This window comes from Ostrinia nubilalis, chromosome 20, assembly GCF_963855985.1.
Source record: "Ostrinia nubilalis chromosome 20, ilOstNubi1.1, whole genome shotgun sequence".
NCBI classification, from domain to species: Eukaryota; Metazoa; Arthropoda; class Insecta; order Lepidoptera; family Crambidae; genus Ostrinia; species Ostrinia nubilalis.
Window position 1 is genome coordinate 9,115,069 of NC_087107.1, and position 13,716 is coordinate 9,128,784.

Genomic DNA, 13,716 nt, shown 5'->3' on the forward strand with positions numbered 1-13,716 from the left:
CCGTGGCCCGGGACGTTGGCGACACCGATGCTCGGCTTATGGTTATTTATCACCCTTCAATTTATACATATGTTGCCAAGTCTATAAATCATCATCATCTAAGCCATAGAATATCTAAGGCAGAACATAGCCTTCCTTAATGATTTACATATTGACCGGTTTGTAGCGACTTGCATCCAGACTTGTGTACTTACTCATTTTCAAAAATGTATTGATTTAGTCAGTCATGTGGTACCGGCGTAGTAGAATATGATCATCCCCACTTTTCCCTTCGATACCGTAATAGACAGATTAAGAGGCAAATGTGAAAACTTCAAACTCTTCAAACCAGTCTAGTCATCATAAGGAGTGTGGGCCAAATCCATTCACCTCTGGTACTTAAATTAGAGAGTGCGTTCTACCGTCCTACTCCGACTGAGACTAAATGAGCCGACGATGGTTGATGTAGTGGTTCGTTTATAGGAAGAGATCAACAAGCAAAGGTCCGAGATGGCTGAGATGGCGAGCATGTGGCAGGAATGCCTGCAGCGCTACCGCGAGATGAGCAGCGACTTTAACAGCCTCAAGCAGCAGGTCACCATCACCAAGCAGCAGGTATACATGTCTGATGAGAGTCAATATTGTACAACTCAAAATTATTTTTCATTTATTTGTCTGGACTACAATGTACTTAGTTTCCTAATCGTCAAATCATACCTGTCTCGTGACTTTTTGCTCGTTTCAACTTTTTATGTGAATCAGTCAGAGTTACATGTATCCAAAGTATTCTGTGCAAATGTGACTCGAGATTTTGGAATTTAACTCTGGGATATAATTTACAAATGTTTGTAGTTCGTGCCGCCTGAAAGTCCTACACGTCTGCCTGCCGCGCCCATTACTTGCGCAGAGGGCGAGGGTAGCGTGCCTCCCGCGCCATACCGACTGCCTCCAAACTACCCGCAGGTGGGAGCAATGTTAAATTCTGTATCACATTGTGTTCTAAGTATATTCAAATGTTTTTTGATACGATGTACGACGAAACTACAGTAAATTAGTTGGAATCCCAGCTTAGCTGCTATTATGCAACAGAAGTGTATAGTGTAGTAAGTAGTCTGATAATGTAAGAGTTCATAAATTAAAAAAGAAATAAGTTTCTCAGTAGGTCAGTAGCTACGTGCGTCGAGTACAGTGAAGTGAGGTGGTTTGACTCTAGCCTTGCGAATCTAATATAAATTTTATTATTTTCTCCCAGATGCCGGGGGGCATGCCCCACCTACCCGCAGGATACCCCGGCGGGGGCTCCCCGTTGCGTCCCCGCGCGTCTGCCCCGCCTGCCTGGTGGTGGTGCGGCGAGGGCGCGCGAGACACCCCACGACGCCGTTCCTCGCCTGACTCGCGTGGTTCCAGAGACCGCGACCGTGACCGCGACCGCCGTCATCGGCATAAGGATAGAGGTCAGTGATGTTGCATATTTCATCTGTAGACTTCTAGGAAACTAGGCAGGCTGTGCGGCACAAAGAAATTGCTGAGAAAATTGCGACCTTCACATCTTATTTAGTCAATCAGGAGAACAGCAGACCGCGAAAGTTTTGTCGACAAACTAGGCATAGCACTGAGTAGGTCTCTACGGCAATAGAGCGTCTAGCCAATCTGCTTGGTGGTGGTGCGGCGAGGGCGCGCGAGACACCCCGCGACGCCGCTCCTCACCTGACTCGCGTGGATCCAGAGACCGCGACCGCGACCGCGACCGCCGTCATCGGCATAAGGATAGAGGTCAGTGATATTGCATATTTTATCTATAGACTTGTACCAGCTAGGAAACTAGGCAGACTGTGCGGCACAAAGAAATTGCTGAGAAAATTGCGGCCTTCACATCTTATTTAGTCAATCAGGAGAAGAGCAGACCGCGAAAGTTTTGTCGACAAACTAGGCATAGCACTGAGTAGGTCTCTGCGGTAATAGAGCGTCTAGCCACTCTGCTTGGTGGTGGTGCGGCGAGGGCGCGCGAGACACCCCGCGACGCCGCTCCTCGCCTGACTCGCGTGGATCCAGGGACCGCGACCGTGACCGCGACCGCCGTCATCGGCATAAGGATAGAGGTCAGTGATATTGCATATTTTATCTATAGACTTGTACCAGCTAGGAAACTAGGCAGACTGTGCGGTACAAAGAAATTGCTGAGAAAATTGCGGTCAATTCTTCACATCTTATTTAGTTAATCACGAGCGAAGGAGAGCAGCAGACCGCAAAGGTATTGTCGACAAACTAGGCATAGTGATTCTGAGTAGCATCTTGCAGGAGTAGAGTGCCTCGGATATTTTCTTCGTGAGCAGTCATTTTTAAACATAGTTTAGAAACGGTTGCGCTCATTGCAGTTCTTGTATCTTTTTCGTGTTTTTTTTTTTTACAAAAACGATTCTTTTTTAGAAGGTTATTGATATACCTACATACTTCTTTCAGAACTTGTTTGTCATCAGACCCCTGAAAGTCGGCCATAAAACTTAACTTTAATTCCGGATTATCCTTGTTATAGACGACTCGAGGTACAAAGAGAAATCTTCGAAACCCAGCGCCGCTCGTTCTGAACATAGGCACAGAAAAAGATGAAACCTACACAAGAAAACCAAACTATTGTAATTTACAACAACTAAATCATAAAATTTTGTAACGAAACAAGTAAAACACGCGAAATTCGGAAAGCATTTCGATGAAAATGAAATTTTAGTTAAACTTCGAAATGAACTTGAATGGCAAAATGGAAGCGTGCATTACTCGAAAAACATAAGCAAATAGTTTTTGTAACGAAAAACTAAATTATTAGGTTTGTAAGTAAGTTTGTTTACAAGTGTTTTTGTAAATTTTGTTTTGTAAGTTACAGAAATAAACGTCTTGAAAATTCAAAAATATTTTTAATTTAGCGGTAGCTCTACATTTAGGTACCACCTATAAATTAAATACAACTGTAAATTAAATAGGATATAACGGTAAAGTAGGAGTAGATGTGTGCGAATGTAGGTTCTAAATAAAAGCAATAAGTAATTTTAAATAAAACCAGCAGATAGTTTCAATGTTTTTTTATACAGGGCAAAATTTGTCCATTACACCATAAATATAAATATCTAATAAATTGGAACAGTTTCAACGATAACTTTGTCGTTTTGCGCAGAAAAGGACAAAATTATGTTTTTCGAGACACATGTTCATTAAGTGCCATATCTACATTTAACAGACTGTCATTCTTACATAGGTTGCATAATTAATATTAAAAGTCCAGTTTTACATTAGGGAATAATAGGAACACTGGCCTGATGCATTACCTATCTATGGCATAAAAGGATACTAAAATTAAAGAAAGGGCATTAAAATATCCAATGTTTTGCTAATCATAAAAAGTTGCAAATGCAAAGATGTGCTGTCGACGTACATAAAACATGTTTAAATCTATACTAAATGAGACACGCTAACAAAAATTGCATTCAGAAACTATCATTGTAGAAAGTATTGCCTAACAAATGTTGCATTTTGTTTATCGAATCAAACAAACTAAGCTCACAATCGTCAGAATAACAGTCTTTACACATAGTACAGTTTGTTTCACATTATAAAATACTATTTAATTTCAATCATGTAGTATTTTATAACGTAATTTTTAGCATAAATATTCCGACTTCAGTCTCTGTAGTATTTTAAGTCAATCAGTGCCCAAAACGGATCGGGCAAGAAGACCATTTTCATAAGTATTTATTATATTATACAATAGAATAATCCATACAAAAAATTCGCAAACAACAACTACTTAGGACATAATCATATGAATTAAAAAAGATTAGAAAAAGTCGATTCATTGAAAATTGTAATAAGAATAACTATAGTTTATGAGAATAACTTATTTCAGACTAAATGTTTAAAAAATGACACCAACGGTCAACTATGTATTGAGCAGAACTGGCGAATACACTATATTCTGATATATTCATAATAAATAGTCGAAGAAATAATAATGTAAGCAAGTATAATAATATTAATATTCACGTTTATTGCTAAATATAATAAAACTATTTTATAAGTCATAAGAACATCGGTGAAAAGGTAAATAGTAATTTAAAAACATAAATAAATAGTATTTAGGTAAGGTACCTAAGGAAGACCTAAGTAAGTTCAGAGAGACACAAAAAACGGTACATACACAATACACATTTAATATTACCTAACAATTATATAAAAATACATTTAAAAAGGCAGTATCGACGGAATTCGTGCAAGGTAGAGTTGACATTATTACGAGTATATTGATATTATAAAGAAATATGTTTTTAATTGAAGATGTATTGTGGATACAGGGTTGATTTTTAAATCGTCGGATAGCTTTTAACTGAAGAATAACCATGAATGTCATCATGACATATTTCTCATACTGAAACTGTCAATGTGCCAAATTAATTCTTCAGTTAAAAGTTAACCGACGATTGAAAAATTTGCTCTTTATTTACCTAAACTTCTCGTTAAAAGTTTAGATTGTAAAATGGACCATTTATCAGCTAACATTATGTACATTCGTAAACAAGAATTTCCCTTCACTTTCAGTAACTAACAATTATAATATTTATTAAGAAATGAAACATATGTATTTATAAACTAATAATGCTATTGTAACTACTAAATAAACACCATAATAAAATACAAGTTCCAGTTGCTAGTCTGTTGGTTCGCGGTTTATTTTATTCTTAATTCTATAAGATTACATTAAAATTACATTGGAGATAGATACTATACTAGAACACACTTTTTACATAAGACTGTTGCCACGTTTATAAGGAGACACAGGACTAAAGTACATAAAAATTGTGGTTGTGTATATTAAACCTTTGTCATAATAATTCGAGTATTGAAATATTCTACAAATAAACGCAAATCACAGTGTTTTCTCTTTTTACCAAGTGTCTGTAGAAAAAAGCTAACAAAAACACTGTGACTACTTTAAAATAAGTTTATTCGTAACAGGACAAAACTTTGAATTGTCTACATCGATATAATATGTCGGTTCTAAAGTAATAATGCACCGAAAAGATTCCTGAAACTTACAGCCTTTTTACATTATATTTCAATAGTTTCAATAAGTACATTTATGTGCTAGAATGTGCAAGTAGGTATTCTAATTTTGCTAAATATTTCCATTACATTAAACAAAGATCATAAACAGAAACATAGTTCCTTCGTAAATCAAATAGGTAACTTGCATTAATTTCATTTGATTGTGCTTCGATCACTATAGTAAAATGTAGCGTCGACCACAAATATCGCTGAAACATTTTTTTTTCAAGATTGCTACGATTGCGTTTTTAGTAATAATTGCATTAAATATAAAATGTGAATGGACTACACTAAATAATTTGCAGTTGTAGCCTTGTAGCTTTTTTGCGGATAGATAGAACAGTTTTAAAATTAATGAATTGACTAAATGACTGACTTGTACGAGTTAAACGCAATTTGTTGTTGACTCTGTTCTCTTTATTTGACATTCTTTATCGTTAAATTTCAAGTGTTCACATAATTTTATCAGTTTTAATTAAATCAATTTTAATATCAAACCACTGGGTCAATACGACGTAATAAGTGTAACTCTACAATTTCGTTAAAAAAACACATTCCAAAAGGCTACAAGGATCTATCACTCACTGTGGAAACCGCATATTTATATCTAGCAAGTGATTGTTTAAATCAAAGTAGATTTTAAACTATAAGTGACCGAAGCTAACTTAACGTTTCTATGTACACTCAGCCTGCGGGCCTAGGACAATATAGTGACCACAATAAACATCACTCTGTTTTGCCACAAGCGTCCATACCGGCGCCGCTTTTCGATCAATAAACCTGGAAATAAAAGAAAACGCATTGTTAATAATTTAGAAATTATTAATAAAAAATAAATAAAAAAACACAGGCTCTACATTATTCCAAATAAAATTACCAAAACCATTTTTCATGATCTACTAATAACTCAATTAATATCTATTAATATAGAACAAGACAAGCTGAATCATAAACTATTCGAAGCTAGAGCCAAGATAGTCAATAGAAAAGTTTCATCATCATCATCATTTCAGCCATAGGCCTCCCCCAATGATTGGAAATCATCGCCCGGTTGGTAGCGGCCTGCATCCAGAGCCTCCGGCTACCTTTATGAGGTCCTCAGAAAAGTTTAGTTTGACGATGTTTCGCTTGATGTGCTGGCTTAAGCAGTGTAAAAGTAAATAGTTGATGCTCACCTTAACACCATACGCCATCTCGTAGCCGCCTTTGCTCTGCATCTGGTTCTGGATGGAGTGGAGCAGCGATGACGGCATGTCCACGTCTGTCGACCCTGGAACACAATGATAATACATTTTAATTTGATAATAATAATCGCTCATTAATTTTGACTTAAACTTGTACAGTGTACACGTATAAAAAATCCATGTTATTTTTACATCTTTGATGTAAAAAATATGGTACAAAAGCTCAAATATTGGTAAAATTACAAATAGATTTAAAACACGGCTCTATCTACTAAATCTTAGATTATAGATGTTAATCGAGTTTTGATGTGGACTAATGAACTGTAGATAAAATGTGAGCCTGTCTGGAACTATCCGGAAGTAATTGTGTCTAGTTTAGCCATAAATGAATTAGAATTATATAAATTAGAACTTCATAGCACAAAAAAGGAAAAGATCTTTTAGGCACATGTTTTAATCGGCAGCAGACATCATTAGATTAGGTTCCGATAAATCGATTAGAATATTATTATAATATTCAAATCTGCTGGTTAACAGGGCTTAGAAAACGACAAACCAAGATTAGCAGTGAAATCTGATAAATTACGGAACACGTCCATAAATTACTCCAATCGGCGAGCAGAATTGATTATAAATTGACCTGGAGACGATGAAACTTTCCATAATCGAGGCCAATCGATGTTATCGAATTACAATCGCCTATAAATCAAATCGTTTCGTTAATGTTTACTACACGTTTAAGATATTTTATGCGAAATCCACAGATCAGTTTTAAGTTACCAGAACTTAAGACGTATTAATTTCTCTTCTTAAAAGCTACTTATTAAAAGTAGTGTACGAGTACTGTGTAATTTTGTAAAATATCCCGAAAACTATTCCAGCAATTTCAAAATTTCAGCAAAAAAGACACGTTTTGTTGCAATTTTCTTCCAATATTTTTGCACATCTAGCGTAAAAGTGCGGTTTTCCCCTGGTTTTCGACCGTATAAAATTATTGGATAGTTAATTATTTTCTTTAAACTGCATATCAATTTTATGAATAAAGTATCGAGTCCCATTAAGGTGGTAGTGCGGAGATAGCGATCGACGTTAATGGTCATTCAGACAATGGCTCATTAGCGATCGGAAGGGAAAGGCAGGTGACTGGTAGAGGTCGCGGATATAGTCCGATTTGGGCCACGGACTAGATGCGACGATAAAGAAGTAGGCCCAGATCTCTTTGGATTGTTCCTTTAGTACTATTACAGGAAAAATCATTGGAAAGAGAACTTCTTACTTTTCGTAGTTTATTTTTGCATTTGTGATGCTCATTTTCAAAATGGGGAAACTATTTTTAAACTAAGAATTTATTCTGAATTTTTTAATGAAGAGTAACGTACTTTCTCGAATTAATCGTTCGTTAAACCGTTTTAAGCAAGCAACAACTATCAGAAAACCAATGGACATTTTAATAACTGTACTTCATCAATTTGATTAAACTGTAATTTGCTAACTAACTAGCTAGACTGCGTTTATTTTTACGTCGTAAAACGACTAGCTAAAATATTTTTGCGCAGTTTTATGCCTACGTAGAAATGACGTCTGTAGATATCTTATCACGATCGATATCAATTCGCTGCAGATTCGCGTTTTTTCGCAATTTACGCAACAATTCGTGACAAGGAATATGTTTGAAATGCTCGGCTCGCGGACTTCCGCAGCCAAAGCCTTGAAGGAGGCTGCGCGAATATGCGCTTGCGCACTTCAAAGTCAACCACCAAAATAATAGAGGAAACTTAAGGATCTTCAAAATCTCATTATTGTGGTTTATGGGTCTTACAAAAATTATCACTTTGTTGCTTAATCGAATTTTTAATTTGGAAAAAAACATCATAAAACACCTCCAAAAGACATTAGGTAAAGAAAACGAGAAATAAAAATCACCATTTAACATAATATACAGAAAGTTAAAGCAAATGAGCAACCTCAATCAATGAAATAGAGAACTAAAACTTAATTTTAATTACAGAAATGTGCATTTAATTTTTAATACATTCATTACTTCATTAACACATAAATCTCATCTAACCCATTCACATTGGTTTAGTGACCTCAACACGGATTAATGTATTCTTCTGACCTTTCAAATAACCAAACAGTCTTATTTGTGCAGACAAACATAAAGGCTTTAGTCTATTACAAAGGCATCGGGGCCTATTACCATTATTACGTATTTGAGAGGCCTTGATTACTGGTCGTGCTGCGACACAAGTAGCGTGACTGTACTTGGGGATCTTCAATTTGTTCAGGGTTGTCAATCGTCAATTTCTTCCAATAAACGAATGAAATGTACAAAATTATTTTTCCCGAAAAAGAAAATTTTGAATTGCTCTACCTATATCTTCTCTGGCATTTTGTTTTTTTTTTTTTATGTGATAGGAGGCAAACGAGCAGACGGATCACCTGATGGTAAGTGATTACCGTCGCCCATAGACACCCGCAGACCCAGGGGCGTTACAGGTGCGTTGCCGGCCTTTAAGGTAAAGATACGCTCTCCTCTTGAAAGCTTGCAGGTCGTATTAATATAGCTTTTGAATTATATTTTTTATTTTACCACATTTTTTACTAAGGTACGACGAGACGACCATGCTCACAATGAAAACTTATTAACATTATTATAAAAGACTACTCGTAAGATGGCTGATATTATTACTATCATGCGCTTTATGGCCTATTTATTATTTCAATTTTAGTTGCAATTTTTTACGATTTCTAATGGTGATTATATAGGCCAGTAGAATTAAACACAAAAATGAATTAAATCGGAAATAATTCCTACAAAAGATTTTAGTGCTTTAATGGCTTCATTAGTTGCCCATAAAGACTCTCCTAGGTTTTCGACTTCGACGGAGTTGTGCTTAAGTGGTGGGGGCCCCCGAAAGGGGCGTTTTTACGGTTTTCCGGTTATATCGCGTAAAGGGCTTACCCTATCGAAAAGTGGTCTTCCTGACGGTTGAAGGGCATTTAATCCTGCATTAAATAAGACCAAATTCATATGTTTTGAACAAACCGTTCTCATGCAAATGTTCGGCAAAGTAGAAAATATGTGTATAATTAATGACCCTCTCCACGTTCAATGGATCATTACCCGCAGGCTTCCAAGTCTTGAAAAGGAGCGCCTCAACCAGTGTAACCCTATCAAGGCATACGAGCTGGATGCGCCTGTCCTTGTTTGTCCCAGCCGTTCCTTAACTGCGGTTGCTGCACCTCTTCCTGGCACTCACCTGAACGACTCTGTGTTACCTACTGTGGCTGCCCCTCTTTCTTGTATCCTCCTGCACGACTACGTTGCCTAGCCGTATGCCTGGTCTAAGGTTCGACGCCAAAAATCAACAACAAAAAGTTCATATTAAAACGCTGAAGAGTTTTTTGTTTGTTTGTTTGAACGCGCTAATCTCAAGAATTACTAGTTTAATTGAAATAATTATTTTTGTGTTGAAAAGCTCATAAATTGAGGAAGGCTATAGGATATATACAATCACTCTACGACTAATAGAGGCGAAGCAGTAAAGAAAAATGTTGCAAGCACGGAAAACAGTATTTAAACTATTTTCACGCGTACGAAGTTGATTTTGTGGCGTCGAACCTTGGACCAGGCATATGGCTAAGCAACGTAGTCGTGCAGGAGGATACAAGAAAGAGGGGCAGCCACAGTAGGTAACACAGAGTCGTTCAGGTGAGTGCCAGGAAGAGGTGCAGCAACCGCAGTTAAGGAACGGCTGGGACGAACAAGGATAAGCGAATCCAACTCGTGAGCCTTCACAGGGATACGCTGGTTAAGGCGACCCTTTACAAGGCTTGGGAGCCTACGGGTAACGAGCTATTGGACGTGGAGAGGGTCATAAATTATACACATATTTTCTACTTTGTCGAACATTTGCACGAGAACGGTTTGTCCAAAACATATGAATTTGGTCTTATTTAATGCAGGATTAAAAGCCCTTTAACCGTCAGGAAAACCACTTTTCGATAGGGTAAGTCCTTTACGCGGTATAACCGGAAAACCTAAAAAGCGCCCCTTTCGGGGGCCCCCACCACTTAAGCACAACTCCGTCGAAGTCGAAAACCTAGGAGAGTCTTAATGGGCAACCAATGAAGCCATTAAAGCAATAAAATCTTTTGTAGGAATTATTTCCGATTTAAAAGCTAATTCTACTGGCCTAATATTAGGCGGTTCCTAAACTAATTTTATTTTGTAAAACTACTGAATTTTGGCATGCCCTTTTCGGGTGTCAAGTAAAATAACGAGGACTAAAGTAATTTTTAATTCACATGGTCATTGTAATAATTTGAACTCAATCTTTATGCTAATTTAAAAACAGAAGACTTAAAATACCAACTTGAATGTGGCAGCCCTAGAAGCAAGGTCACCACATTATATTTTACAAAAAATACCGAAATCGCTTCGACCGTAACCTTTGTCGCTCAGCGGTCGTGTCGTGTCTCGTATGGCCGGTGACTGTGCAGAAGACAGGGTTTTACATAGATATCATTATATTTATGTACAATTATTTTAATTGACATCCATGGAAGCGTATACTTGTCTGTTCTATTTTTTGTCGCATGGTAAGTGCGGTATATTTGTGAACATCACTTCTTTGTTAAAGATTACTTTGATTAGATCACTCATGACCTTCAATCGTGGATGTTATGATAACTGTCAGACTTTAGCAGCCATCAATGCGACTGTTGAAGTGTTGATAGGACCAAAGAATGACCAGCGATGACCCGATAGACCAACGGCATAATATGTTCTCTGAATCACGGAATCGATTTTCGATCAATAAAATTATATTCGTAAGCATACAAGACGAATTTTCGACTTTCTGTTCCACCTAGGAAGTCAAGCCAGGAACAATTAAAGTTCAACTCTTGAGGCACTACAGGCGATAATAAATTAGTTAAGCTTGCTTTTTATAACTAAACGATGCAAAGACGCTAGCTGTTAGCTGCTAGTGGTAAATTATTTAAAAATAACTACTGGTTTGTCCAGATACCTTTGCTGATTTAAAACGAAGGGCACTGGAGTTATTAATTCACTTTAACAAGGTGCAATCAACTAATCGGGTAGTCATGACTCGGTGACTGACAGTTCTCGACCAGGCAGGCTATTATGAGGATTAATATCCTAAAACAATTAACTTTAATTAAATGGCATGCTTAACTACGACTAATCGTTTATACCATGATATTTCACTTTAAAACTGAACTGGCTTAGGAAGGACTGGAATCTACAAACTTTTGCTTGTCGTGCGACTCCTCTCCTCTGACCAGTAGGTAAGTAGCTGATAGTAGTCAGCTACTTACCTAAACCTGTCAAAAGGCCTAAAGCCTGAAAGGGCACAGAAACTGAAACAATCTGAAATAGAAGCCGTTGTTCCTATTGTCATATCTTGAACGGTTTTGGAAATAACGTACATCGAAAGTTTCCAAAAATATCGATATGAATTCCCTCACTATCGATCAGCTGCAGCGGGGTTCATCGAACGCAAATCATAGACTTTGTATTTTTCAGAATGTCAATTAGCCGCATTTTTTGCCTACTTCCTTTATCGATGTGTTCAAAGCATGTTTGTTCGTTAAATAAACATTTTAAATAGGTACTCACTAACACTTTACATGTGTACGTACATTTGAAAAATTTTGTGAAAACTTCATCTATCGAAACCAGGCCACTTGATGGAAAAAAAATCGTAAGTAAATAACTTTTTCCGATAGCAACATCACAACTAATGATAGTTTTCAAACATTCTTAGACAACAGAAAAAAAATAAAAAAAATCCGTGAAATTCCAGGTAGGTTACGTTACCGTACCTTTAGTCGAATTCTGTTATTATTTAATCTTTGAAATTGCATTTCCGCCCATCTTTCCGCCCCTCTTTAGCTTACTCCTAGTACCTTTCCTGGTACCACCAGGAGTAAGATTGAATTGTGTTCCGTATAAAAATAAGCATTTAGTAACCCGTTTGTAAGTTCACCATAAGCACCAATAAGGCCTCATAATTACGGAGCCGCAGCGCATGATAAACACAAAAAATATTGATGCGAGTCGGGTGAAGTGGTGTGCCAACCTCTCTTCCCGCGGTGAATCCTTCAGCGAGTATTGCCACGCATGCCGCAACAATAAACGCCGTGTGAGACGCATCGAAGCCATCCGCAGGATTCGGCTGCAAATAACGTTCCATTTCAAGAATACGCGTCTTAAATCGCTTTTCCGTAAAAGCACTCATGCACACACAATGCCAATGTTTGAACTCAGTTGGTCGCACAGCGTAAGATACCCGGCGTCTCCGTAAATGAGGCCTTAGTTTTATTTCATTTTTTTATTTTAACAATTTGTTGAGTAGTCATTGGATACAGAGGCGTTCACATCATATTTTACAAAATCCTTGCAAAATGGGTCTTATTTTAGCAGCAAAAGGTTGATGTGAACGCATCTGTACCATTATTATTATTTTGTAATAATTTGCCAATAATAATAACATTAATAGCGGCATTTAAAAAAATGCTGAGAATTTAAAACAATTCTAAAATAATAATAATAATAACAACAACAAAAAACGTAGGTACATTTTGACAAACATTATTAGGTACATTTAGTAAGGCAAGTGCTCAAAGAAAGGCCAACGTGGAAGCAAAAGTACTAGGGAAACATCAGTGCTTGAGCTTAAGCATTTTGGGTTTTCAGTATCTTTTACGAAACCCTAATAGACAGTGATTGTAAACATTTTTACTTAGAATTTTTTTTGGTGGCATGTTTTGAGTTTGCACATTTGCATAGTAACGGTTGGCACCTTTTAAACCCGCGCGTTCGCGGGGGCGAGTGGGGCGCCTTATTACATTTTTCAAATATCCCAAAAATGAAATTTTAAGTTGGTATGAAGAACATGACGTCATACTGCAGCATCGTATCGTACAACTCCGTGTAAGTTTTTCCCTCCATTCGATAAAATTTGTCGTAACAGTAAATCAAAAAACATTAACTACTCACATCCATAATCATTATTTCAAAACACATAAATGCCTAGTCTACTAGTCAGGCATGATTCATGCATGATACAATATCGTAATACTAACTTACCATCAGGTGAGATCGCGGCCAATTGTTAAACTATTCATTTAAAAAATATGCTTTTATTTACTCATAAACCTTTCTTTAATAAATTTCAAAATCGTCTCGTACTTTTAAACTTAAAATCTTAAAAATCAATGAAAAATTAAAATAATACCCAAAGAAAATGTTGGCAACCTCATTAGTGAGTGGGCTAGGGAGCACCACCCCCCGCCCTGGAGCCCACCACCCCCCGCCCTGGCGCCCACTCTAACGGCTAACTCGTGCGCAGCGCTGCGCGCCTGGTACACAATGGGCCGAAATATGCATTGCGTACTAATTCCGGACCAACAATATTTTTTTATACACAAA

At 37.1% G+C, this 13,716-nt stretch overlaps 2 protein-coding genes across 3 annotated transcripts in view; one reads left to right on the plus strand and one right to left on the minus strand.

Moving 5' to 3' along the window:
- Positions 1–467: 467 nt before the first annotated feature.
- Positions 468–2,883, plus strand: LOC135081763 (uncharacterized). Of its 2 annotated transcripts, XM_063976554.1 has the most exons (4): positions 468–594; positions 832–942; positions 1,232–1,433; positions 2,513–2,883. In XM_063976554.1, the coding sequence occupies exons 1-4, from the start codon at positions 490–492 to the stop codon at positions 2,584–2,586; spliced, it is 492 nt and encodes a 163-aa protein (XP_063832624.1). In that variant the 5' UTR covers positions 468–489; the 3' UTR covers positions 2,587–2,883. The 2 variants fall into 2 exon arrangements, 1 of the variants encoding a protein (XP_063832624.1); XR_010259257.1 differs by lacking the exons at positions 468–594; positions 832–942; positions 1,232–1,433 and adding an exon at positions 1,988–2,078.
- Positions 2,884–3,037: 154 nt separating this feature from the next.
- Positions 3,038–13,716, minus strand: part of LOC135081629 (CDC42 small effector protein homolog) — a 56,177-nt gene continuing 45,498 nt past the window's right edge. The window contains exons 3-4 of the mRNA XM_063976384.1: positions 6,246–6,340; positions 3,038–5,850 (exon numbers count right to left, since the gene is read on the minus strand). Of these exons, the coding sequence (XP_063832454.1) occupies positions 5,842–5,850; positions 6,246–6,340 (104 nt within the window). The 3' untranslated portion in view covers positions 3,038–5,841. The remainder of the gene's footprint in view (positions 5,851–6,245; positions 6,341–13,716) is intronic.

Excerpts from the sequence above, each read along its gene's own strand:
- LOC135081763 (XM_063976554.1), top strand. The coding sequence starts at position 490 with ATGGCTGAGATGGCGAGCATGTGGCAGGAATGCCTGCAGCGCTACCGC. Across the intron at positions 595-831 it reads TCACCATCACCAAGCAGCAG|TTCGTGCCGCCTGAAAGTCC; the intron begins GTATACATGTCT and ends AAATGTTTGTAG. Across the intron at positions 943-1,231 it reads TGCCTCCAAACTACCCGCAG|ATGCCGGGGGGCATGCCCCA; the intron begins GTGGGAGCAATG and ends ATTTTCTCCCAG.